The following is a 24,492-nucleotide window of genomic DNA, read 5'->3' on the forward strand; positions in this document are numbered from 1 at the left end:
CTTCTGTGCTGCCTCATCAGATGTTGTTGACCTGACATCTCCAGCAGCTTCTGCAGTGCCCAGGTGTTTCCCAGGAGCACCCTCTTCACATCTGCTGGCTGTGAAAACTTGAGAAAAGAGCAAGAGCTGCAGTACCTATGACGTGTCCATCCTGTCAGAGAATGAGCTCTGTTGTTCACTGCAGAAGCAGCTCATTCTGGGCCCAGCACATTTCTGTCCAATTCCATCTGCCCCTTGGTCCAGAACCTCAGAGCAACCTGGTTTACGGTTTTGGTTTTCTCAGGGGACAGGGAGGGTGACAGTAGGCTGTTCAGGGACAATTTGTTGCATTTCTGCTTTAGCAGCAGAATAATTAATGTTGCTAAAAGACTGCTCATACAAGCTTATTATTAATGGACCACATAATTAATTGTGCATGAAAGGGAAGCAGGGGTGGGGGCACAGGGATGGTGGTGTTTGCATTTGGAGAGAAACAAGAATCTGTGGTGCCTCAGGACACTCCCTTCCTATAAGCATCTGCTGTAGACAGAATCAGCTTACATGTGAATGGCAGCAGGCTGTGCGTGGATGTGTTGGGAGGGAAGATATCCTGCAAATCAGAGACTGAAATTCCAGTGGTGACTGGAATAGGCAACTGTGAGAAGCAGCACAGTGGGAACCAGCACATCTTCATGCCTGACCTACCTGGACCTGGAGTGACCTCCCTGCTAGGAAGAAGAGTTTTAACGTGAAGCCTCAGGTTTTAACGTTCATGTTTTTCAAATCCTGTACTGCCTGGTGTGTAACTCTGAAGTTTCTTGTAACCTGTTAACTTCTGCTCTCTCCTGCTAGGTAGACATAACAAAGCCTCTCTGGGCTGCTCTCCAAGGATACTCAGACCATCCTAGGCCGAAAAAGTATAAACCAGAAGCCTCTCTAAAGCGGGGGCAAGCTTGGGAAAATTACATCATTAACTGAAGCTTTAATTGGAGAATTAACCCTGATATGCAAATGACCCAAACCTATAAAAGTGTGAAGAACTCATGACCTGTTGTCCATCTTGGGGGGTCCATCTTGGCAGCAGCCTCTGGCTCCCCAGGGGGTTCCTTTGAAGGCCCTTCAAATAAACACCTACCTTTATTCCCTTACTCCTGTCTAGTGTCTGTTTTTAGGTGGCCTCTCAAGGCATCACATGGAACATAGTGCTGGGGCAGGAGCTGATCACAGCCAAGGAGGGTGAAAGGTCTAGTCCTGGTGCTTATTCAATAAATCCCAGTATCCAAACCCAGTATGGGGCATTTACTCTGTCTTGTGTGTGACAGCAGGATTCTTTCTGCCCCTGGGATGGGGGCAACCCTGGATGTACAGACAGAGCAGGGAATGAGATGCTGGAAAGCAGTGCCATGGAAAGGGACTTGGCACTCCTGGTCAAGAGAAAGTTGCCCATGAGTCAGCAGTGCCCTGGCAGCCAGGAGGGCCAGCCCTGTCCTGGGGGGCATCAAGCACAGCATCACCAGCAAGGCAAGGGAGGACATTGTCCCACCTTGAGTCCTGTTTGCAGTTTTGGGCGCCACAGTCTAAGAAATACATAAAGCTATTAAAGTGTCCAAAGGAGGGCAACGAAGATGGTGAAGGGCCTTGAGGGGAAGCTGAGGTCACCTGGTCTGTTCAGCCTGGAGGAGACTGAGGGGAGGCCTCACTGCAGTCTACAACTTCATGAAGAGAAGAGGAGGGGCACACACTGATCTCTGCAGTGCCCAGTGACAGGACCCAAGGCAATGGCCTGAAGTTGTGTCAGGGAAGGTTTAGGTTGGATATTAGAAAAAGGTTCTTCATTCAGAAGGTGGTTGAGCACTGGAACAGACTCCCCAGGGAAGTGGTCACAGCACCAAGCCTGACAGAATTCAAGAAGCATTTGGACAACACTCTCAGGCAGATGGCGGGATTCTTGGGGCTATCCTGTGCAGGGCCAGGAGTTGGTCCCTTCCAGCTCAGGGTATTCTATGATTCTAAATTAGAAGCGACAGCTAGTACAAAATAAGTTCTTCAAGTATTAGGTCCAAATACACTTTTTATAGCACTGCAGCTTTTGATATTCTTGTCAGGGACTCACACATTTGAAAAACAGAAAAGGATATACGTGGGAACTAATAGTAATCTTCTTGTAACACAGCAGCATTTCCTTGTACTAATACTTTACAATTGTTACATCACAACAAGCTAAGAGTACAGGGTCAAAGCCACTTCAAAGTGCACATGCTTTCTGCCATCTCACCAAATTCATCACAAAACTCTGAAGCCAATGGATGTGAACAGTGAGCCAGACAACAGGCTGCAGCCAAAGCAATTCAGGTATGAGCACAATGAAATGCGAAGATGAGACTACAGAATTTTAGTTTTAGCCTAAACCACTAACCTGGTTCAGTGCACCCTCACTGTCTAGAAACCCCTTGGCTTATTAAAAAAGCCACTTCACTTGAACTTGTTTTTCCATTTTACTACAGGCAAATATTACTGTTAATACTGGTGCTAACTCGCTCCTTCTGGAGCAAGTTGCCTTTCATAGGAACCAGACAGCCACCCCTGAAACTTTATCCATCTTTCCTGGCAAAGCCAATTCCACTCCTGAAAAGCCTCTTGACTGATTTCATAGTCTTCTAAGAAATCCTTAAGCCTGTTCCTCAGCATGCCTTATTACTGCTGCCTCCCTTCATGAAGACAAATTACTGAAGATTATTCTGCATTTGGTTTTAGAGTGAATACAATTAGACAAAAGCCTCAATGGAAATAGCTATCTGCTGCTGGATTGACATCTAAGAGAAGTGCCCTGAGTTAAGACAACTGTTGTATGTACACCTTTAGCTGCAAACAGACTTTGCCTTAGAGAGAAGCCCTCAAAATTCAATGCCCAGTGCTCGATGATTTCACTGTCACGCACATCTCCACAAACCCCACTCTCTGAATTTCAACTCCAAAAAATTTTTGAATACTCACATCCATTAAACAGAATCCTGTAAAAATACGTGTGTTGGACAGAAGTAGACCTATTCTTCAGTAGCAAGTTGGAGTAAGACTCTCGAAGGGCCACCAGCTACACTCTTCCAGTGAAAGGTCCTGCACCTGAAAAGGTCTTTCTCCTCTGTAATATTCCACTCAACAATAACCCTGTTTCCAGAAAAAAGATTAAAGTTGTAGGTCCTGATTCATAAGTAGCTTAAGGGTTTTACGTAGTTTGTGAAATTCTCCAATTTCTAGTCACGACTCAGAGCAGTAATTACAGTAGAGCACCAGCTGGCAACTTCCATGTTTATTGGCCAGAACGTCAACATAGCTACCCACTTACACCAACTAACGGAACTAAATTTTAATGCTGCTTCACAGCATGTGTACTTGTCAAGCCATTAACCAACAGTTCTATAAAATATTTTGATTTACCTGAGGTTTCACAAAGAAGACTGTACAATTACATACAGTACATTTGGCATATATGTATCAAAATTCTTGTTGGAGAAATAAATTACAAACAATGGTACAAAGCCACTCCAAGACAACCTTTGTTCAACAAGAACGTGTGTGAGTTTTACAGTTTTATTTTTTGTATTGCTCTTACAGTAAGCAAACTATTTAGTTTATACAAAATAAACCTGTAGTTTTATATAGTTTAAAAAAATCATCTTTGGCTAAACAAAGCTCCTCCTATTTTTATACATATATTTATATATATACAAACATCAGATATTTTACAAGACCATGTAGGAAGCTGTACACATAGATACAATAAAGAGAACATTAACCAAGTTTCACACTTTACAAAAAAGGAATCCCAAGTCAGATTCAAAACGGTCAAACCCTGCCTCCCATCACCTATACAGATATGAAAGCAAGTAACACAGATAAGGAATAAACAACTTTGTAATAAAATACTGCCTGCCTTTTTTGATGCAGAGAGGAAGCATTTAAATGGAGAGAAGTGACTTCCCTCAGTGCCTTCAGTACTGTGCACATGTTGATCCATAAGGATATAGTTAAAAGAATACTCTTAGTAGAGTCCAACTTTTGCACAAATACGAACACTTCTCTGCAAACTTACTGTTCTTAAAACAGTTTCAGTTAGATTTAAATCTTCACCAAATTAACAATTGTCACAAATGTTTGTTAAGAACAAACACAGGCTGGTGCACCAATCCCCCACTGAAATCACCAGGCACTGCCAGCATTAGCACAGAAGGTGAGATTTGATCATTAAAAGCAAACATTTCAGAAGCAAGCATTTAAGACGGAAGACTGCCAGAACTGACATCATCACCTACTCAAGTCATTCCTTGTAACAGTTTCCAGAGCACTACCTAAAATAAGGGCAATGCACTGTTTGGCAGCATGACAATCCATTCTGTAGGTCACATGTACAATACTCCAAAGTGGTCAGTGACAACAACATCACGGACAAATTATCTGATGGTTTATTAGAAAGAGAGGTCTGTCCCATCAGTTGGAGAGGGAACAAAAAAACATGCTGACATTGAAGAAATGGTCACTGGACTCTGAAAAAGAGCCAATTCAATCCAAGTTGAAAGACAATGCACTTTGGTGGGGCTATTAACTGAAGTCTAACTGAACTCAGCAGATGCTCTGACTGAATAAAGACTACAGCAATTCTGGTCCTCCATACAGAATAAAACCTCAAAAATCAATGAACTCATTAAAAAAAACCCTTGCAACTTCCAGGGATGTTTCTCAGAGAGAAGAAAAAAAAAAAAACCTTTTTAGAAATTTGGGATAAAACAGCAGTGTGTATGAGATGTGTGTGTAAATATATATATATACACACACACACACACTTTAGGTATGTTCTAGTAAAACTGGAAACAGTTATAACAGATTTTTTAAAATAGAACATAATGAATTTCTAATGTACTAAACAATTTGTAAAGATAGATGCAATTGCTGTCAAAACATGCCAAGTTGACAAGCTTTTGAAAACTGCTTGTTTTTACAGAGAAGTTTTGTTTCTGGTTAGTAGCTACAAAGTCACACTTTATGAAACTGTAAAGGTCTGTCTGTTTCTAAATTAATTTTTAACAGAAAATCACTTCTCAATATTTACTCTTTTTTTAACAAAACAGAATGTTTATTATGTTGAAGACCTTAACAAAGTACCTTTTCCAGATGTAATTTGGAATAGAAAAACATAATGGCCTTTGCGGAGTAGTGCTCATATGAAGTTAACACTTAAGCTACCCTGCACACCGACTATTCTGAAAACAGATTCTGTTAGATTTAACTCTCCAGTAAGTAAACAATCGTCACAAATATTTGTTAAAAACAAGCTGCAGGATCCACCTATTCCTGAGCAACAGAATTCAATTACTAGATAAGCAACTTCTGGAATCATTGCCCTGCCTTATTTTAAAAGAACAAGTCCTCACTTCTTAAAATATGTTCCACAGTCACAAAGATGACCTACCTGTCATTTTCCAGGATTATCTGCCAACTGGATTCCAAAGCACTCTCACTTTTTAAGATCAGAGTTCGACATCAGCACACACAGAACTTCTGTCAAGCGAAACAAGAGCCACCATTCCCACTCAACTGCTTGCCCTTGTCTCCACTCACAGAACACCTTTAACTAACAGGAGATGTCACCCACTTGAAATGATACTGCCCCATGCGCAGTGTCAAAGCCCTTTCTTCCCTAGCCACTTGGTTTGTGAAGTTCCCTCTGTGTTACCCTGTTAAAGAACGTCAGAGGAAACGCAGACAATAACTAACAGTGCACTGGATTTACCAAACTCAGTATTCTGACTTGGATACCACCCCATAATCCCATCATACGAATGCAGTGGCTCCAGTCCATCCCTGCAGGTAACAGCTACGCCCTGTAACCATGAAGCAACTTGGTTTGAGTCTACTTGCACTTGGATTTCTTGAACAGCTTCATTAACTGCTTGAATCTTTCTGAAACCTAATGGAGGACAAAAAAAAAAAAAAAAAAAAAAAGATACATCATTAAGGCCCCAGACCCAGACTTCCACATCTACCAAGACAGATTGATCTGACATCAATTTTTTTTAAGACCACCACTATTTGCTTACAAGAAATTTTAGTAGGAGAATTTTAGGAGCACCAATAACAGATTAACTGGATCTAGAAGTCTTCCTACACCTTTCACACTTGAAATAGCTTCCAGGTTAATCAAGGAGAGCTAGAGCCAACACAGGTTTAACACAGGTTTCCCTACAAAAAGAGGGAAAAAAATGAAGGCTTCAAAGACAATTAGCCTTGAATTTGCCATGTGTAACCATGAGTAAGATGCAAATGTAAAGACAAAAGCTTATTTTGTACACCACAAAAAGCACCGTTTATAGGTTATTTTCAACCCTCTTATACAATTATTGCTTCAGGTATTTTTGGCTCATCATGGAGTAATCTGCCCACCAGGGATTTTACATAACTGGTCTGTAGATCAGAGTAAAAAGTTTTTTCCTGAACATAGCTACAGCTGACATAGTGACCTCATTCAGCTCTAAGCTAGTGTTTCTTATTGCTATATACATATTGCTATAGCATATTGATGATCCACCAAACTAACTGGGAAGAGAGGCATAAATGCACAGATAACACTGTTTTATCCAACCAGCCACCCCAACAGCTTCCAAACCCCACAAAAACCCTGCAGCCATACAAAACAACACTCTAAAAGCCAAATCCCAATCATGCAGGATTTCCTAATGGAGTCAAATGTGTTTCTCCCTTTCTAGATTTTCAGGATATAGATTAAGAGAAAAATTCAACTTAAGTGTAAAGTTATATGCAAACCTCTGGAAATACTCTACATTAATTTGCTATCTGTGTCTTTTGAAACTTTTTAATTAAAAAATGAAAGAAAAATGAAACATCTTCATTAAAAATGTCCTTTCTGCACAACCCTGGTACTTTTTTTGAGCTCTAACTTCAATTTTTTTCCTAATTTATTAAAGGTGTGCAAAGGCTTCAGGCCTCTCAAAATTGCCTTTCTTTATCTAAGTGCCGATCCAACAACAATCCCTTATGAGTGTAGCACTTTCAACACACCAATCAAACAAGTATTGAGGAATCCCCATAATACACCTATAATGTGTATTTTTAAGAAGTAACAACTGGCAGAATCAGATTATTTTTTACAAGAATCCCCCAAAATGACATGAGGAAAAGAAAACTACAGATTTGCAGACAATCTCCAAAGATCTTTGTTCAACTACAATTGTCAGTGTAGGAATATTGCTGTTAGCAAACATAAGAATATCATCACCTACCTGATTTGGGCTTTTGTTTAGCCTAGTGGCCAAGGAAACAAAAGTTTTGCTTGATGGTCCTTTTTTCTGACATTCCAGTAAAATTTCTCGGTCATCATTTCTAGACAAAAGTGAATTTTTAAAATATTCATACATATAGTTGTGTACGTGCACACAAGCAAAATAATACATACAGGCCTATATAAAATTTGGAGTATTTCCAAACTACAGAATATGAATTCAAACAGCAGCAATGAATTTGTGGAGGATCCTTTCTTCTACCAGCACAGAGTAATAGAGTCAGTACAAACAAGTGGTAGTGGAGATTATGTTCCCATACTACGAAGAGCAGGATTGTTATAACAGTTAGCCCCAAACCAAAGTTAAAGAATTTTAAGCTTCTAAACCAGACATTTAAACTTGAATTGAGAGGAACTCAGATTCAACAGGGTCAGTAGTTCCAGGTGCACATGCCTCAGTTTGCATGGCTGAATAGCAGCTTTCACCTAAGGCCCACTGATGTTCAAAGATCAACCAGAGAGGCACTTGACTTCTCTAAGTGGCTTAATGTAATAAAGATACTCGGAGCACATCTACTGTTCAGATGAGAATAAAAAATCAGAAGTCTATTCTGTAGTGTGTCACCAGTTTCCTGTTTGTCTCATCAACGATTTAGGCAAAATGTGTATAGACAGTAATTTTATTTGACTGAAACCTGTCATACTTCAATAAATTATATTTCTTTTCTTCAATTTCAAAGAAAAACGTAATGACCAATTATTTAAATAAATGCCTTTTTTTTCTAAAAGACAAACAAAAGTTCAAAGATAAATAAAAAGTGTGAAACCGAAAACCTGGTCATATTCATAAGGAAAACTGTAAGTCTCTTCCTACCTTTTTGGTGTGCATATTAAAAAAAAATCACATTAGCTTTTGCTGTCTTTTTTCCATGAAGGAGCTGATTTTCTTTTAAAATGTTACCTAGAAACTAACTTTATATCCAAACTATAGTTTAGAAAGGTCTGTCCTGAAAAATTTTAGAACCCCCTTTATAAAGTGTTGATTGTATCAAGTTGTACCAAGAACAGCAAAACCTGCCAACTATAGTTTCTTAAAAATAAGAATACACGACGATAATTTTGCATGAATTATTGACATGTACAGCCACCTCACTTGTCACACACATCCTGCAAATTGGAGTACCTGAGTTGAATGGTTGACTAGTACATTTCCACATATTGAGCAGCTCAGACCCGAAAACAAAAAACTGTTTGCTCTCATGCCTTCCCTCAGAAGGGGAAATCTTTAGCTATTCTCCTTCACCAGTCACTGATGCCTCATAGGAACATCAAGGACCTCCATTCCCTACCAAGCCTGGCTGGAATTTTTGGACAGAAGAAATAAACTGCGCAGGGGAAATAACAAGAACAGACAGTGCATTACAGTAGGTCTTGTCACCTATGGCCCATAACTTTCAAAACAAAAGCCAGGAGGACTCTTACTTCGGGATATGTGGATAAGTGATGGACACCAATCTCCCAGAGCAATCCTGCATTGATAAAAGGAGGGTCCCATTCCACTTTTTAGAGAAGGGTGTAGCGCTACCAAATAACTTCAGTCATCAGCTAAATACCCTTTTCTTCCCTCTTTTCAGTGTATAAGGTAGTTTAAAAAAGCCCTAAAGCAATCAAGCAGATCAAATCAGAAATTACCTTGTCCAGGATACTACTACTTCTCCCTTCTTTTTAATGATGTTTTTGGCATAGAGGCTAGGTGATGATGGAGATGAACCCAAGGCAGAAGAGTCTTTGTTCTGCTGTAGCTCATTCTTCTTATTGGAACATTGTTTGGGTGATGAATTTCTATCTTCAGACCTGATATTACTTCCATCACTCCCCTCACCTGCTGATTCAGTTCCTTTTCGTTGCCTTTTTGAATCGGAATTCTCTTCTACGGTCTCTTTTTTCCTCTTTTTACTAGTTTTATCATCTATACTTATCTGGCACCCTCCATTAGTCTTTGAACTGGGTTTTGTTTCAAGATCACATTCCCCTCTTACAGTCTCATCAGAAAGCTCTTCTGTTAAGTCTACAGATGCATTGAAGCACTCTTCAAGTTCTTCCTTTTTATCACTGACTTCCGAGTTTCCTGTTGAAGTTTCCCGAGTCCCGTTATCTGCTCTGGATTTCACTGCATGACATGAAGTTCCATTAACAACACCATCTGTTATGTATGACTTCATATTGCATCCAGCAGGAAAAGAAGCTTGAGATCTAACATGCATTTCATTTATGTTTTTGGATACTTGCAATTTGTGTGCCTCAGATTGCTCAGAGCCTTTATCTGGGCTTTCAGTGTCGTGGCTCTCTTTGTCTGAAGATTTTCTACGGGTCCCAAGCAACTCAGTACTTTCTTCCTTTCCAATACTATTGTGTGACTCCTTCAGAGGCTGAGCTAAGGTAGGATTTTGTTCTTGTTCAGCACTGACGTGAGGCAAGTGATCCATCTTAACCAGATCTGGTTTGACGGCTTCTTTCACGGTGGCACTCTGGCTGTCCCTTTCTTTTCCCCCAGTTCTCGTTTCTCCTTTTCCAGTCTTGGTTGAGGATGCCTGTGCCTCCTTCACTGGAGCCATCTGATCAGAAGCTGGTGAGACAGATGGCACTGCACGCCTAATCTTTACAATAAAATGATCATTGGATTTCTCCATGATTACTGCTTGCATTGGTAGGCTGGGGCGACACTGAAAACCAGGAGCAACAGGCCGACTTGTCCACGATGATGAACAACTTGATTTACTGCTTGAGTTATCAGATTCTAAAGCCAAATGAATGTCTTGTTCAGTGGCATCCTCCTCTCCAAGAAGTGCATCTTCGCTGTAATGTGCACTAACAACACCCTCTGGAGCTGAGCTAGAATTATTCTCAGGTTTTAGGAAGCTGAGGTGAGCATCTGATTTCAAAGGTGATGGAATCGTTAAGGAAACAGCCAAATCTTCAAGAAGGATAGAAGAAACACATGATTTATTCTTCTGCAAATTGCATTCATCTTCTTTGCACGAAGCCGAGTTTGTGGAAACCTCAAACATACAGCTCTCATCCAGCACATCTGGATCAACAGGCATCTGAGGCCTAGATGCTAGTGAGGGAGCTCTTACAGGTGAAACAACAGTCCAGCTAATACCCTCTTCCTGTTTACAATCCATGCATGCGTCCTTTGGAGCAATTTCTTGCTCTAGTTCAGCAGCATTATCCCTGCATTTATGACTGTCTAAAAACTGTTTTTCTGGTGTCCTGAATTCACACTCATTTCTGTTGATATTGCCACCATTTTTTTCCAAGAGATCAGAGCCTTGCAATAAGCTTTTAAATATTTCACCCATTTGAGCATCACTTACAAGATTAAATGTGAGACTGGACGCTTGTTGTTCTGTGAGAAGCTCATAACTAAGATCAGACTTGTTAGCATCTCTGGACAGTTGGAGTCCTTCCTTTTCATGTTTAACACCCTTCACTGGAGTAAGAGTGCTTTGTAAATTACTCTCTTTAGAGAGGTGAACTTTTGTTTGGGAACTTCTTGTGTTATCAATGGAGTTAAGACATTTTGTAAAGGCAGTTTTTGGTGTACCTGTCTTATTTTTCTCATGGTGACACTTAGGTTGTTGATAATCCACAGTTGCCTTTGAAATATATTCTTCGGGCTTTTGAGAACCATCTTTCAGGGACTTTTTTCTAGATCTCTGCACATCATTTTTATGACTGATCTTGTGGTTTTGCTTTCCAGCTCTTTCGAACTTCCCATCCTCACCCTCATTTCCCACATCACATAGCTTTATTATAATTCTCTTTATCTTTTCAAATAAGTAATCAAGCTGTTCATCTACAAATTTCCACAACTGTTTTTTCATATCTGACACTTGCTGTTCAAAAAGACGGTCCACTATTGCATTCTTTTTAACTTGTTTAAGTTTTGACTCTATAATATCACAGATATTCAATTTTAATGTATCACCTAATGCACATATCTTGGAAAAGTTCAAGTATCTTATTAATGCTGTAAAATTTATGATCCCAGATTCTATAATTCTGTGAAAATGCTGAACTGGGAAGTGTACTTTGAACTTCATATAACTTTTCCTCATCTGTTTTCGTATAGCTCTGAGCATCTGCATGATTTCTTGTATATTTGAAGGTTCAACAATAACATGAACTATTTTTTCAAGACAAGCAATGCTCACAGTTTTGTTTTTCCTCATATTCTTTGAAGATCTGAAGGTCTGATTTTTATGCCTCTCTCTGTTCTTTCGTGTGCTTACTTGCACAGAAACAAATTTTCCATTATCTTCATTGCAGTGCACAGTTTTGCTGTTTTGATTCTGAGGACTGCTGGTCAAATTTCGTGTCTCAGAAGAAGCTTTTGGTCTCGACTTTTTTGTATTTTCAGAGCCTCTCTCTGGTTTAGATTTTTCTTTCTCTTCATCGCTACTCACAATTTCGCCTTCTTCTATTTCATCTGAAGAGATACTTAGCTGAGACTCCATCTCTAAGTGTTCATCAGACATACTAACTGGCTTTTGATTTTCTTTGTTTACCTCCTTTGACAAGTTCTTTGAGGGACAGATGACAACAGCACCTTCAGGAATTAAATCTATAAAAAGAAAACAGTTTGCTAATCACCATAAAGAATGCAATTTTAAACAGCATTTTCAGAAAGACCTGCAAGATTCTCTTCTGTAAACTGACTATTCAGAACTGTTTGTTTGAACTCGGGAAGCCTGAGCTATAACAAGTTTGGGTGGTTTGCTTCAGCAGTTTAAGGGATTTGAGCTTTAAGGGGCAAATTGAGCTTTATTTTGAGCAAATTTTGAGCTTTAAGGGGCCTCAACATTTCACCAAACACATGCGAACTATCTCACAAATACATCAATTGGAAAGAGAAAAATACAGCAGTTTTCATCAATTTTGAATTTCTTTCCATTTACTTTAACAAGTTTTCTGATTACTGTACCAGCTAAATAACAACTATCACATCATTTACATACAATAGGTGGCTTTTCTTTTAAATTTCAAAACTAAAACAAATTGAGAACAAATGACCCATTAATGTTCTAATACTCCCATAAAGTGTTATGCTCTGAAACATAAACAGATTTCAATGCCACTCCACCATTTCTTTTCTAGTAAGAAATCTAAACTTCCAAGAATTTTTGTTTTAATTGCAGCAGGACATTACAAGGAAGACTTAAGTTCACAAATACCTGAAAGAATATGATCCTATGTAACTTTTGCTTCCACAATTTCAGAGGAAAACCTAAAGGGATCTATGCAAAACTAGCCACAACTAAGACATGCGTATGTGTTTTTTTAGTAAGTTAATACAAAACTCGTATTTCAACCAATCTTCTGCCAGTAGTGACCAACTCCAATTTTTAGAGCACTAATATTCAAATAGCTACAATCTTGGCTGCAACATTAAATGCTTCCACTACTAACAAAAAGGACCACTGAGACATACACAGCTTAAGAAGACACAATTTGTATCTTTCAGAAGGCAGTTAAAAGAAGTAATTTCTGCTTTCCATAAGCAGATCTTCTAAGCTTTATGTAGAAAAGAAATTAGAACATACATATATACAAATACCTTTGTTGTAAGTCTTCACAAGGCCTTTACAGGGACCTTCCATCTTCAGTGCTTTAGCCAAAGGACGCACTGGACTATTCAGTGGGCTGATTGCCTTTGGAATATACCTCAAGTGATTGAGATCAATGCTCAGTATTGAGCTGTCATCATCAACAGAAACTGGGTTAGTTTCTATCTCTTTAGTTATAGGACACATCTCACCACTGAGAGAAGATGCTGTTGCAGTACTGTTATCAGTTAGGTCTGGCTCCAGATTACAAGTATTCTGGTCAACTAGTGGTTCATCCTTAGCAGTTATTATAGTTCTGTCCAGTAAATGAGATGTACTAATACTAATTTCACAGATACTCTTTTCCTCCATGGGACAGTCAACATTTTCTGCCGCCACGTGATCATCATCCCTCACTACTTCCATTAAACAGTCTGGTTTTGTTTCACTGATGCCATCTGCAGTACCAGAGGACTCCAGATCACCAGAACTTCTGGCTTCTGAGTCATCTAAGACAACATTTTGAGAGCCACATTGATCTGCAGAGCTTTCTTTGTCAGTAGCCACCCATATTTTATCTTCCTCTTTCTTCTCTGCTGCTGACTCTAGAAGGTCTCCCATACTTGCACTTGCAGGTTCAGGTTCAGCCACTTCTGCTGCTGGTACATTACCATCCTGCATCTCACCCTCTGTCACAGGCAACTCTTCACACTCTGCCATACTCCCTGTCACCTCCAGGGGCAAAGATTCAGGGTGGTTCAGACCCGTCACTGCTGCTGTTTTTCCTGAGGCTTCCAGTTCAACTGGATCACAAGCCTCTGCCACTTCTGATGGCGTTTCTGCCTCCATCTCATCAGGAACCAGCACCTTTGCTGCTTCTGGCAATGTCTGGGGCTGTACCTGACCCACGTCTGCTTCTGGAAAGGTTTCTGAGCTTGGTTCATCAGCTGCAACTGCTGGCAACGCTTCACACTGTGCTGGATCTGCTGCTGCTACTTTCAAGGCTCCGTTTTCAGAACTGACGGAAACAGGCAGCGATGGTTCCACGTTGCTTTGAGCTGCAGCGTCCAGAACTTGTAGTGCTGAATGACTGTGCTCTGTGGGACCACAGTCTAGAGGGTGGGCAGAATCTAAGAGTTCTGCTTGCAGTGTGAGCTCTGTACCTCCCTCATCAGTGGCCTTTTGGGAAGGTTTTCTAAGCCTACCCACTGCAGACAGACATTGTTTCTTATTAGGAGAAAGAGTTAAATTTAGCTTTTCCATAAAGCTAAGTTTTAAGTCTTTGCTTTTTGGCCCAGTGCGATTACCTTTAGTTTTGGGAACTTTATCATTTTTTAAGCTATCTGCTACTCTGGATGTTTCTTCCAGCTTACAGGGTTTCTTTCTCATGCTTTTTGTAACATCTGTACCTTTCTTGGAGTCTTTTACAGATTGGTGAGAAAATTCTTTTGCAACTTTTTTTTCATTTCTAAAATGTCTATTTTCATCCTGATCCTCTCTTTCCCTTTTCCTTTTTTCTTCAGTTCTGTGTCTTTCTGATTTGGAATGTGCTGTTTCCCATTCATGTCTACTACTACTTTCCTTCAAGCGTGCATATTTATGCTCTCTGCTGCTGGAATTAGAAGGTGAAGTCCTTCCTTCTCGAGAGATATGATCATCTGTTCCCCTGTCTCTCTTGCAGTCAATGTGTTTTACTTTTCTAGACTCTTCCACACGACATTTGCGTGATTCATGAACAGTCTTTGAATGTTCATTCTTGGAGTGTGGACTGCTCCCCCTACCAGGCCTCCTTGGTTGCTCTTGCAGCTTTTCAGTTGGTTTATTTTTTTGGCCAGCATGTTTTTCACCTTTATCATGTGTTTTAATGTCTTTTTTTAATCCACTTTGTAATCTCTCATCAGCATACAATTCACCTCTTGTTTGAAACCTGTCTTTACCAGCTGTCTGTTTCTCCCAGGAAGAAACACCCCTTTCTACTCTTCTTTCTACACTTGGACTGCATTTGAGTTTCATGCTCTGACTTTTTTGTTGCAATTCATTTTTACTAGCCTTCTCTGAAAGGGTTTTCAGCTTCTGTTGAGGATCTGAATTCCCCTCTTCACTGTCACCATCATTTCCAGTGCTCTGATGTACTTCTCTCTTGTATTTGTTGACATTTCCCCTGCTGTACTGTTCATTACTTTTAGTTTCTTTTCTTTCCTTTCTGCTCTCCTTGCTGGAAGTATGGTCATAGCTCAGTGCACACGTGTGAGTACCATCACTGCAGAGCTCTTCAGGAGGGTGCCTCAGCAAAAATGGAGTGTTCCTTTTTTCAGAGCCAGACTTCCCACTGTCCGTGTTATGAGATGAGTAACTGTGGTATCCATCTTTTGAACAGTCATTTTTCATTCTATGTTCCATCTTCATATTGTCACCTAAATCAGAAGGTCTGAATTTGGAATCTTTTGTTTTAGTTGATCCTGGAAGGTATGTTCTTCGATGGTTGGGAAATTCTGATAGCCTGTTTATAAAAAGGAAAAATGTTATGCTCTTTTAAAATTTATTTAAACATAACTAAAGCTGAACTGCAATGAATCCATGTATCTGTAAAAATTGTTAACACTTTCTTTCATTTTCAATCTGAATAAAAGTGGGCGATATAAAAAACATTTAATAACATCCATCAGCACAGAACAAAAGAATATAATTTATATACATATTTTCCAAAGGAAATTCATCTGAAGAAAAATCAAGATTTATGAAAAAGTACTATATTGAGCCTAGTTAACAATTTCAGTAATTCAAATTAGTATCATTGTCCAGCAATAAAGAGAGCTTTCCCCCAGGTAAAAAAAGTTGTTCTTTACAGCATTAGTGATTTAAAATAATTATAACTGAAAAACCATCAATAAGTAAATAAACTACATTTGGGAGTTGTTGCAAGCTCCAGAAGACAAGTAGTACATTATGATAACCAAGCCTCATCAAGGCCACATGCTACTGCTGAGAAGTCATCATATTAAAAATAATTTAAAAACTCAAATTTAAAAGGGTACATGTAGCCTGTATGGCATAAACTCCTATTCATTACTGATAGAATGCACCAGTTACCTCACTACTAAAACAAACAACTAACCAACCTCCCAAACCCACCACAATAAAACAAACACCAAAAACAACCAGACACTTTTCTACCATAGTCAACACAACATTTCATTCAAATATCATCACTAAAGACAAGGTCAACCTTTTTATACACTCACCACTACATAAAAAGAATGATGGTGTCTAATCCATGTAGAAAGAAAGAAAAATAAAAAGTCACAGCAACAAATGATGGCAGCAAACTGTTGGGGTCTCCCCCAAATCACTAAATGTCTGGCTCTGTTTCAGAGAGTCAAGGATGAAGTGGCTGCAACACAGACATCTGGATTTGGCCTGCAATTCTATGATGAAGCAGCATCCAGTTGTAAGGAAGCAGTGCAAGTGTAAAATAATTATCTCCAATACAAAATAGGATTGATTTTGCTTTATAAAATGGAATACTTCCTATGGGTCAATACAGTAAATTTAAATATGATATGAACACCTTATACAACTGGGCCTACTCCAAAAACATGACATTGTGATGTGAACTGAATGTTGAACCCTAATAATGCTGCAGCTGTTGTAACACAAAATCCTTTCTTATATTTGTTTCATTTTGAATGAAACTGATAATTTTTTTCTATGCTTTAGGCTTGCTATTAAATCTGTATATGTGTGATTAATGTTACTGTATCCAAGCTGTGTTTGTTTGATTTTGTGGTTTTAAAGTTGAGGGGTTTTTTTGAGATAAACACTAACAATTCCCTGAGAGATACTAACTTTGAAATAATCTTTACACACAGATGCATTGTCTAAGCTAAGCTAATTTACTATAAACCATGCAACAGACTTCTAAGATATCAAAGTGCCACCTTTCCCACAATTTTCCATGATGGATGCTTCCAAAATACCTAGATCAAATCCTGAACCCCTGCTCTGATTTCACGTGGTTCAGAAACCTTACTGTCAGCTACTCTCCCACCCATACTTCACTGTTTGCAACTCCTTCCAATAACATTAGTGGTATACAGAAATAACCAATAAATCTCCAGTTGTTATCCCCCACCACTGGAGACAGGGATTTCACATCTTGCCATGAAAACATTATATAATCAATTTTTTTTCATTTGTTGCCTGGCAAGTTCCATGGAATTCAAATCTGAGGCCATAAAACAAGACTGGTTTTGAAGCTGAACTGTGTAGAGTATCTGCTTTGAAACATGCAAGATAGTTAGATAACCCACAAGGAACAGTGGGTTACAAACAAAAATTCATGCAAAAGGTCACCATTTGGACTCCTTCTTGGTTTCTTAAGTAGAAACCAAAGACCCCATCAGGCAAAGGAGATATCTATGTATTTCCTCTGATTGTACTGGTTCTAAACTACACAGTTATTTACTAAGTAATTTTTTTTCATTACTTTTTCTTCAAATACATATAAAAATTTCTAACAAGTATATAAACATGATCAGAAAAAAAGCATGTTTTCAGTTCTACTGTCTATTTGTACCTTTGATGGAGATGACTAATTTCTTCATCCTTACGGTTAATTTCCACTCTTGCTGTTTTGATAAGGGCTGAAATATTCTTTTTGAGAGCCTGGTTTTCATTCTGTAGAATGATATTCTATTTTAAATATATATAAAACAGACAGCAAGAGAGAGGGAGAGAAAAAACAAGAATTAGCTTGGGTATCCAAACATGTAATGAAAAATAGTGCAAGACAACCACGAGAAAAATGTCTCATCATTGGCAAAGTGACAGTAAAACATATATAAAACTTTTCGAAGAAATCAAAATTATTGACATCCAAAAAGTTTGGGGTTTTTCTGGGGGTTTTCTTTCAGGTTGGTTTTTTTTTGGGGGGGGTGTTGCATTGGTTTTGTTGTTGTTGTTTGTTTTTTTGGTTTTTTGTTTTAGTTTTTTTGGGTTTTTTGCTTTTTTTGTAACATCACTCACATTTACGGTCCTGTTTGTGGTCCTGGTAACTATTTCAAACATTTCAAGCATACAATTTAATAAAACTGAAATATGCCATAAAACAAGTGAGCTAAAAAATGATAATCCACCTCTTCATTTCATTCTTTTACTCAATTTATTGCTTTCTTGGTCACTGCAGTAAATGAGAGATGTAGCTCTAAAGCACATTCAGAGAAAGAGCATATTTTTTTCAAGGTATCAAAACCAACTTTGGGTACTCTATCACTCTAATCTTTCTAGGCATGATATTCTAGAACCCTGTCAATCCTAGAAATAGTCCCTTCTCTTGATAATTGTCCTCAGCAAAGCCTGCTCAGAAAGGCAGACAAGATTTGCAGAAAACAATACAGAAGTGTCACAGGGCAGCAGCTGCTTACCACTGCAAACCTTAGAACCTTTGGGAGTTATGTGTAATATGCACTAGAGCACACTGCAGAATTGCCCCAAATAATCCAGCTCTATAGAATGGCACAGCAAGGGAACACCAGCTCAAGTTGAAGAGCAGCTCAGACTTTTCAAATTGGCACTGTGCTCAAAGCAACACAGACATCTGCTTCCAGTTCTAATGACAGTGCAGGTACCTTTACAGCCCTGTCCCTAGTGCATTAAAAAAACAACGAGTACTGGATACCTTTCTGATAACTACTCATTTCACACATTCACTTTCTAATTAAGAAGACACAAGACAGCTTTTAACCAAATAAAGTCTTACTGCACACAACATTGTGAAACAATTTACCTACTGATTTTGTCAGTAGGCTATCCCAGCAACCATCCTAGGCAGAACAAGCTCCTAGCATCTATCTACAGGAGCGCTTTACAAACTATCCATGCAATGGATCAAGTCTGGAAAGCATGTAAAATTTCTTTCTCAAAGCAATATTCAATTTACTTTGCATTCTCTTGACAATATTTCCCTTTGAACTACAATACCTGTGCCTGTATTTCTTTAAATTTCTTCATCAACTCTTTAATTTGCTGTTGGCATTTTCCATATTCTGCCTGCAACTGTCAAAGAGAGAAGAATTCACAGCATAGGAGTGGACTTAATTACACAGAAGAGTTACTTCTCTAGATTTATACCTAGTTAACACACTAATGTATATTACAAACCTGTTTTTTCCCCCAAAGAAACACATTAAAGCTGTATTGAAACAAAAGGCTCCAATATGCTCCAACTAGTATACAGGTCTCTAAAATGACACAAACACTCAGATAAGAGGAAATCTATGTGTGCTTGCCTAACAGTAATAGGCTAAAGAATAACAGAAAGCCATATTGTTGTGAAATTAAAGACACAATTACCAAGGAGCAGGAGTTCTAAGAGCCAAGTAGATGGGGACTCTCTTGTCAGATTTTATGTAACACAAAACAGGTAAGGGAAAACACAACAAAAAGTTACTACAAACGTGGACTGCAAAAAATAGACTGCAAAAGGACATGATGCTGCTAAGATCACAAAGTTAAGCAAAATAAATTTGGCAGAAGCTCTTCTTTAGAGGTAGATAGTGACAAAGCTTTCACAGAAGAATGGACAACTTCCATTCAAACAAACAGTCAACAACTTTCAAACTTGCAAAGTGACATTTTCATCACTCAGTGGAGTCCTGGAGGTTCCGCTCCTGCTCCTTCCAACATCTGTGGATGTCTGTCCCTTTTATGCCATTTAAATGCGTCTTGTAGGCCAGGACTGGTGATGCTACTTAAGTGAGTGTTGCCTTGATTTGCTGGAAGCAGCTACCTACTGCATGGCCACCTTCAGTCTCAAGGACAGAATTTAACAAGACATAAGATAGGTCATGGATTTATCTGCTTTACTCTGTAAAAAATTTGTTGGGAGAAATGTCAAGACCAGCTTTGTATCATATGTCTGATGAGATCCTTGACTAGAGGGAAACCACAAAACATTCTCCCACTATGTAGCTGATACATGAACTGCATGCAAAGGATAAGAAATGGGAACACATCATGTCACAGAGTGACAGATTTCCCTCTTCAGATGAACTCATTGTCCTAAGAGTTTATTAGCACACTCTTGTTCTTACTTATTTAAAAACAGCCTATTTTTCCAACAATGTGAGCATGCCGACAACATTTTCTGTACTTTACTTTTTACACAAGAAAATTTGGAACAAAACCCCCCAAAAACACCAGATTTTTTTTCCATATTAATACATACCTCATCATAGGATGCTTTCTTTGCAGTCCCTTCTTCAATTAATATTTCATCAAATAAATTTAAGCTGCTTCTAGATGGTGTAGTATTTGGTGCAAAATTGTCTATATAAAGAAAAGCAATGACATAAGGAAAAGGTAGTTTTCTAGCCAAGTTGCATTGTTTACACTGTTCTATACTGCCTGTGCATTTTGGTTCTACTTCTTGTACTTACAAGGTAACAACACACAAAATAAAGAATTATTACATGCTCATGGCATATCATGTTGCAGTAAGGTACAAAGGTTTCTTGAAATAGCCATCTCTAAGTGAAATGAAAGTGAAATGAAAAAAAGACCCAAACAAAACCAACTGACAAGCCAACACCCAAACACCCAATTTATTTAATGACAGTGTTTTTTCCTCAAATCCTCATGGGTGCTCTGTTCACCAAGTACACTTAACTGACAGGACCTGGCTTATGACACCCCTGAAATACAGATGCATTTGCCGACAAAAAAATGAAGTCAGCTATCAAAGCTGTGCTTCCATCCTTTGGACAATACCAATGTAAGAGGATGTACAAATAACATCTTATTTGTAAGATGTAACATCTCACCAGTCCTCTCTTCAAATTTAAAATACCAAGATCCCTCAAAACTGGACTTGTGGGAGACAGAGGAGTGCGGGAAATTCGACATGGACTATATAAAATGCTTTCATTACATTGCTATTCCTCCTTGTATCTTTGATGTTTACTAAACAATGCATCTCCGTATGTGAAATATGAACTTCAGAAATACAAAATGCAAAATAAAAAAATTTATAGATGCTTTATGTCTGTAGGATATAGCACAGTCCTTCCATAAAAATTCAGTGGTCTTACAGCTGTAAGATCAGGAGAGAAATAATTGCTTAAATACTAGAAACAGCATCTCATTAAATGGTACACTAAGGCTCATGAAAAAGATCATGTGCTGGATCCATTTATTACTCACCTTCAAAGAAGTTAAAAGAAGAAATTAATTTACATTAGCATGTCAAATTATTTGGAAAGTAACAAAAGGTTAAAATGATCTCCTGAATATACTGTATCACATAGAAAGTATGCACTGGATCTCTCACTGGGGATTTTGTGATCAGTGACTGTTGGATCTGGTCCTGAAGCTTACATAAACACAAAATAAAGGTGTTTTTCCCAAGATAAAATGTCCCGTATCACAGCACAGATAGAATAGCTAGGGTTTCTCTGTACCCCTTACACACCCAAGTCTCTTCAAATAGCCAGTATCAGAGGAAAACTCTCATTCATTCAACTAATAGATTTAAGAATTCTCTGCTGCATTTATACAGCCTAACATATATGTCTTGAATTTAAAGAAGCTGCTCACTGAAGCATAGGTTACAACAGCTAAATGTAAACCTAAAATTAAATATTGTTTTACTTGAAATCAGCCTAAGAAGCAGAGACTCTATCATGTTCCAAGCCAAGCAGTGGGACACAATTAACCTACCAGAAACCGACACACTGCTGTCCAAGCCATCATAAATATCCACTGAGCTCTCATCTCCTTCCCTGAAGGGGGAAGCTTCAGCTAAAGCAATGGAAAAAAAAAAAAAAAGGCCAAAGTAATCATTTAGTAAACTGCAAACTCTACCTTCCCCATAAAGTAAGTGCAGCTAGAAAATAGTAGAGGTAACAGTACAGACCAGTGAAAGACAGGGAAATTTTTCCAGCAAACTACTGCTACTGTGGAGAAAAGATCTTTATTCACCAGGGAGCAAAGACAGTCCTGTAAGATCAGTTTGTAAATACTACAAGAACTGTGCACAAAGCATATTATACGGCAAATAGATTTTAAAATGATAAATTAAGTAAACTTGATCTAACTCTGAAACTGTTTTCTAGAATGCACTGAATACAAAACTTACACAACTCAAAAACAAAAAGAAAAGATTTGGTACAATAAAACCACTACTGTTAGAAGAAACATTTCTTGCTAAAAAAAAAAGTATTGTAGCAGTCTGTATCATAACACAAACAATTTGCTTTAGTATTGCCATCTACTCACACACTAACTGGTTCTGCAAACGTATTTTAATCTAAATCTCCTCATTCTCTCTTCATGTCTTTTTCCAATGCCTCTTATCACTCTCGTCTCCTCCATGTGAACCTCTCTAGTTCTGCAACAAACATTATTTCTATAAAGAAAAACATCAATGTCCACAGTCCTTCTGAGGCTGGGAATCTCCCAAATATGTCTCAAGGCAACCAACTGTGGAGCTGGAAATAGAGTACCTTATTATGGGTACACATTGGCTCTTACAAACAGCAAACAAAAGAGCAGTGCCCCTAACTGTTCAAATGCAAGCTTCATTAAGATACAGCTAAAGGTTAAATTATACAGCAGGAAAGACAGGGGAGAGACCAGCTCCAGGCATCCCTCAAAACATTCAGAAATCCAAAGTACAGGTATGGTTTTAAATACAAACTGATTAATGGGATATGGCTTGCATGATATTGTGCCACAGCCATTTAATTACAGTTGAAGCTCATCAGTATTTGTCACAACTTCGAACTTGTTTTTTAAGTTATTTTCGGACCTATTTATTAGCATAAGACTGCTTGCATTACTTCCCTGCAAATCAGAAAGTAATCTAACACTTCTTACCACTGTAGCGGATATCAAACAGTCCCAGTCCATCCTCACCTGCTGCCATGATACAAACTCCCTATGGCTTCCCCATCTACGAGGAAAATATCAAAGCAAAGAGAACCAATTAACTGACAATTTCAGAACAGCAACATAAAGCAGCATCATCTTGAAGTATGTCAATTACACGTGAGCTACCTGTGGCCCTTGTTCTTCAATAAAATCTAGCACTAGAATGAGAAAACTCTTGTATCAAGGTAACAAAATGAGCTTTCAAGAAATTTAAGAAATTATCTGTTACTTAAATAAGCATCCTGGAGATCTTTAGCTGTCACTTACAGATCCTACAAAGAAATTCTGATTTGAAAACCAGCACTGCATTCTGCGAACAGGTATCTTACCCAGTTAAAATAATCTGATTTAATAATTCTGATTTCTTCCCTACTGACCATTTAAGAGGAAATTCCCCTTGTCTGATACCACCAGTCAAACCAGTACCGAGCAGGGGGGCTGGCAGAGGCTCAGGCTGGGGGGCGGGCAGGGGGGGAAGGTACAGGCGCGGAGCAGCCGCCAGCCCGTTCAGAGAGAGCGGCCCTTCCTCACTCCCCAGGCCTCGCCCTCCCTGCACAGGCGGGGAAGGGGCTCCCCCCCGCCCCAATTCCTGCCACGGCGGAAGAGCTCGGGACCTCTCGGGGGCCAGGGCAGGAGCACCCCGGGTCGCGGCTCCCCCAGCCGCCGGCGGCGGGCAGGCTGTGCCCGCAGGGGCGCGTGCCCGGCGGTGCCGTGCCCGGGGGTGCCGAGCCGGGGGTGCCGAGCCGGCGGTGCCGAGCCGGGGGAGCGGCGCAGGGCCGGGGCACTCACCGGCCGCCGCCGCGGTGCCGCAGGCCGGGCGCGGGGGGCGGGGCCAGCGCCGCGCCAGCCAACGGCCGCAGCCGCACGGCGCATCCGCCGCCGTGACGTCACAGCCCCGCCCCCGGCCCCGAGCAGTTGGCGCCAAAGTGAGACGCGCGCGGCGGCCGCGCCCCGCCCCTCCACCGTGGCCCCGCCCCCTCGCCCTTCCTGACCGCGGGCCCCATCCCGGCCCGGCCCCGAGCGCGGGAAATCGCGCGCTGCTCCCGGCGGGACGAGCCGGGCGCCTCCCGCCTGCTCCGGCCCGGAACTCACGGCACTCGCTGGTCACGCAGGCCGGTGTCGCGGCAGCTGGTAGCTGCCTGGGGCAGCGCCGCACGACACACGCGCGCTCACCTGGTGCCGTTCCCCGCTGCTACGGCGGTGCTCTCGGGAAGCCAAAGGTTTAATGCCGGCGGCTCCTGCTATCGGCGATCCCGCTGCCAAACCCCTGCACGGACATCGTTACCGCCCGACAGCCGCGCTCGGCCTCCGCGAGCGGCTGCCACCGGGGGCGTAACGTTCCTGCCGCCCGAGCCGGGGCCACCCGCTGCCGCGCCCGTCACCGCCCGCCCTCGGCCGCCTCCCTGACCCAGATTTAAAGGGCTCACGGGCGGGCGAGTCCTGCGGCAGCAGTGGCAGATGGCTCTCCGGGAAGCAGGGAGCAGCGTAGGCCGAGGGCGCGGCAAACGCAGCCCCACACGCGCGGACTTCCAGTGCCCTGAGCCAGCGGGAGAGCCCCGCTCCGCTCCCGGACGGCGCCCGCGGCGAGAGAGGAGGCGGCGCGGTGCACGCCGGGAGCTGTAGTCCGGGGCGGAGGGCACCGCGCGGGGGGCGGGGCGGCGGCCGCGCTTCCCCGTGACGGCGGCG

At 40.6% G+C, this 24,492-nt stretch overlaps 1 protein-coding gene across 5 annotated transcripts; it reads right to left on the bottom strand.

Annotated features, from left to right (window-relative positions):
• Positions 1 to 3,271: 3,271 nt before the first annotated feature.
• Positions 3,272 to 24,413, bottom strand: CASP8AP2 (caspase 8 associated protein 2). Of its 5 annotated transcripts, none has more exons than XM_039568560.1 (10): positions 23,980 to 24,413; positions 22,792 to 22,828; positions 21,595 to 21,675; positions 20,105 to 20,205; positions 18,859 to 18,933; positions 17,456 to 17,571; positions 12,891 to 15,379; positions 8,963 to 11,897; positions 7,272 to 7,371; positions 3,272 to 5,941 (listed from the first exon to the last, which is right to left on the bottom strand). In XM_039568560.1, the coding sequence occupies exons 2-10, from the start codon at positions 22,799 to 22,801 to the stop codon at positions 5,885 to 5,887; spliced, it is 5,964 nt and encodes a 1,987-aa protein (XP_039424494.1). In that variant the 5' UTR covers positions 22,802 to 22,828; positions 23,980 to 24,413; the 3' UTR covers positions 3,272 to 5,884. The 5 variants fall into 5 exon arrangements, with proteins under 5 accessions (XP_039424494.1, XP_039424492.1, XP_039424493.1 ...); XM_039568558.1 differs by having other exon boundaries at positions 22,753 to 22,828; XM_039568559.1 differs by lacking the exon at positions 23,980 to 24,413 and adding an exon at positions 23,596 to 23,634 and having other exon boundaries at positions 22,753 to 22,828.
• Positions 24,414 to 24,492: the final 79 nt, after the last annotated feature.

The sequence above is a fragment of the Corvus cornix genome, chromosome 3 (assembly GCF_000738735.6).
Source record: "Corvus cornix cornix isolate S_Up_H32 chromosome 3, ASM73873v5, whole genome shotgun sequence".
Classification (NCBI taxonomy): Eukaryota; Metazoa; Chordata; class Aves; order Passeriformes; family Corvidae; genus Corvus; species Corvus cornix.

Excerpts from the sequence above, each read along its gene's own strand:
- CASP8AP2 (XM_039568558.1), bottom strand. The coding sequence starts at position 22,801 with ATGGCAGCAGGTGAGGATGGACTGGGACTGTTTGATATCCGCTACAGT. Across the intron at positions 17,572-18,858 it reads TTAAAGAAATACAGGCACAG|AATATCATTCTACAGAATGA; the intron begins GTATTGTAGTTC and ends TATTTAAAATAG. Across the intron at positions 7,372-8,962 it reads GTAGTAGTATCCTGGACAAG|AAATGATGACCGAGAAATTT; the intron begins GTAATTTCTGAT and ends ACTTTTGTCTAG.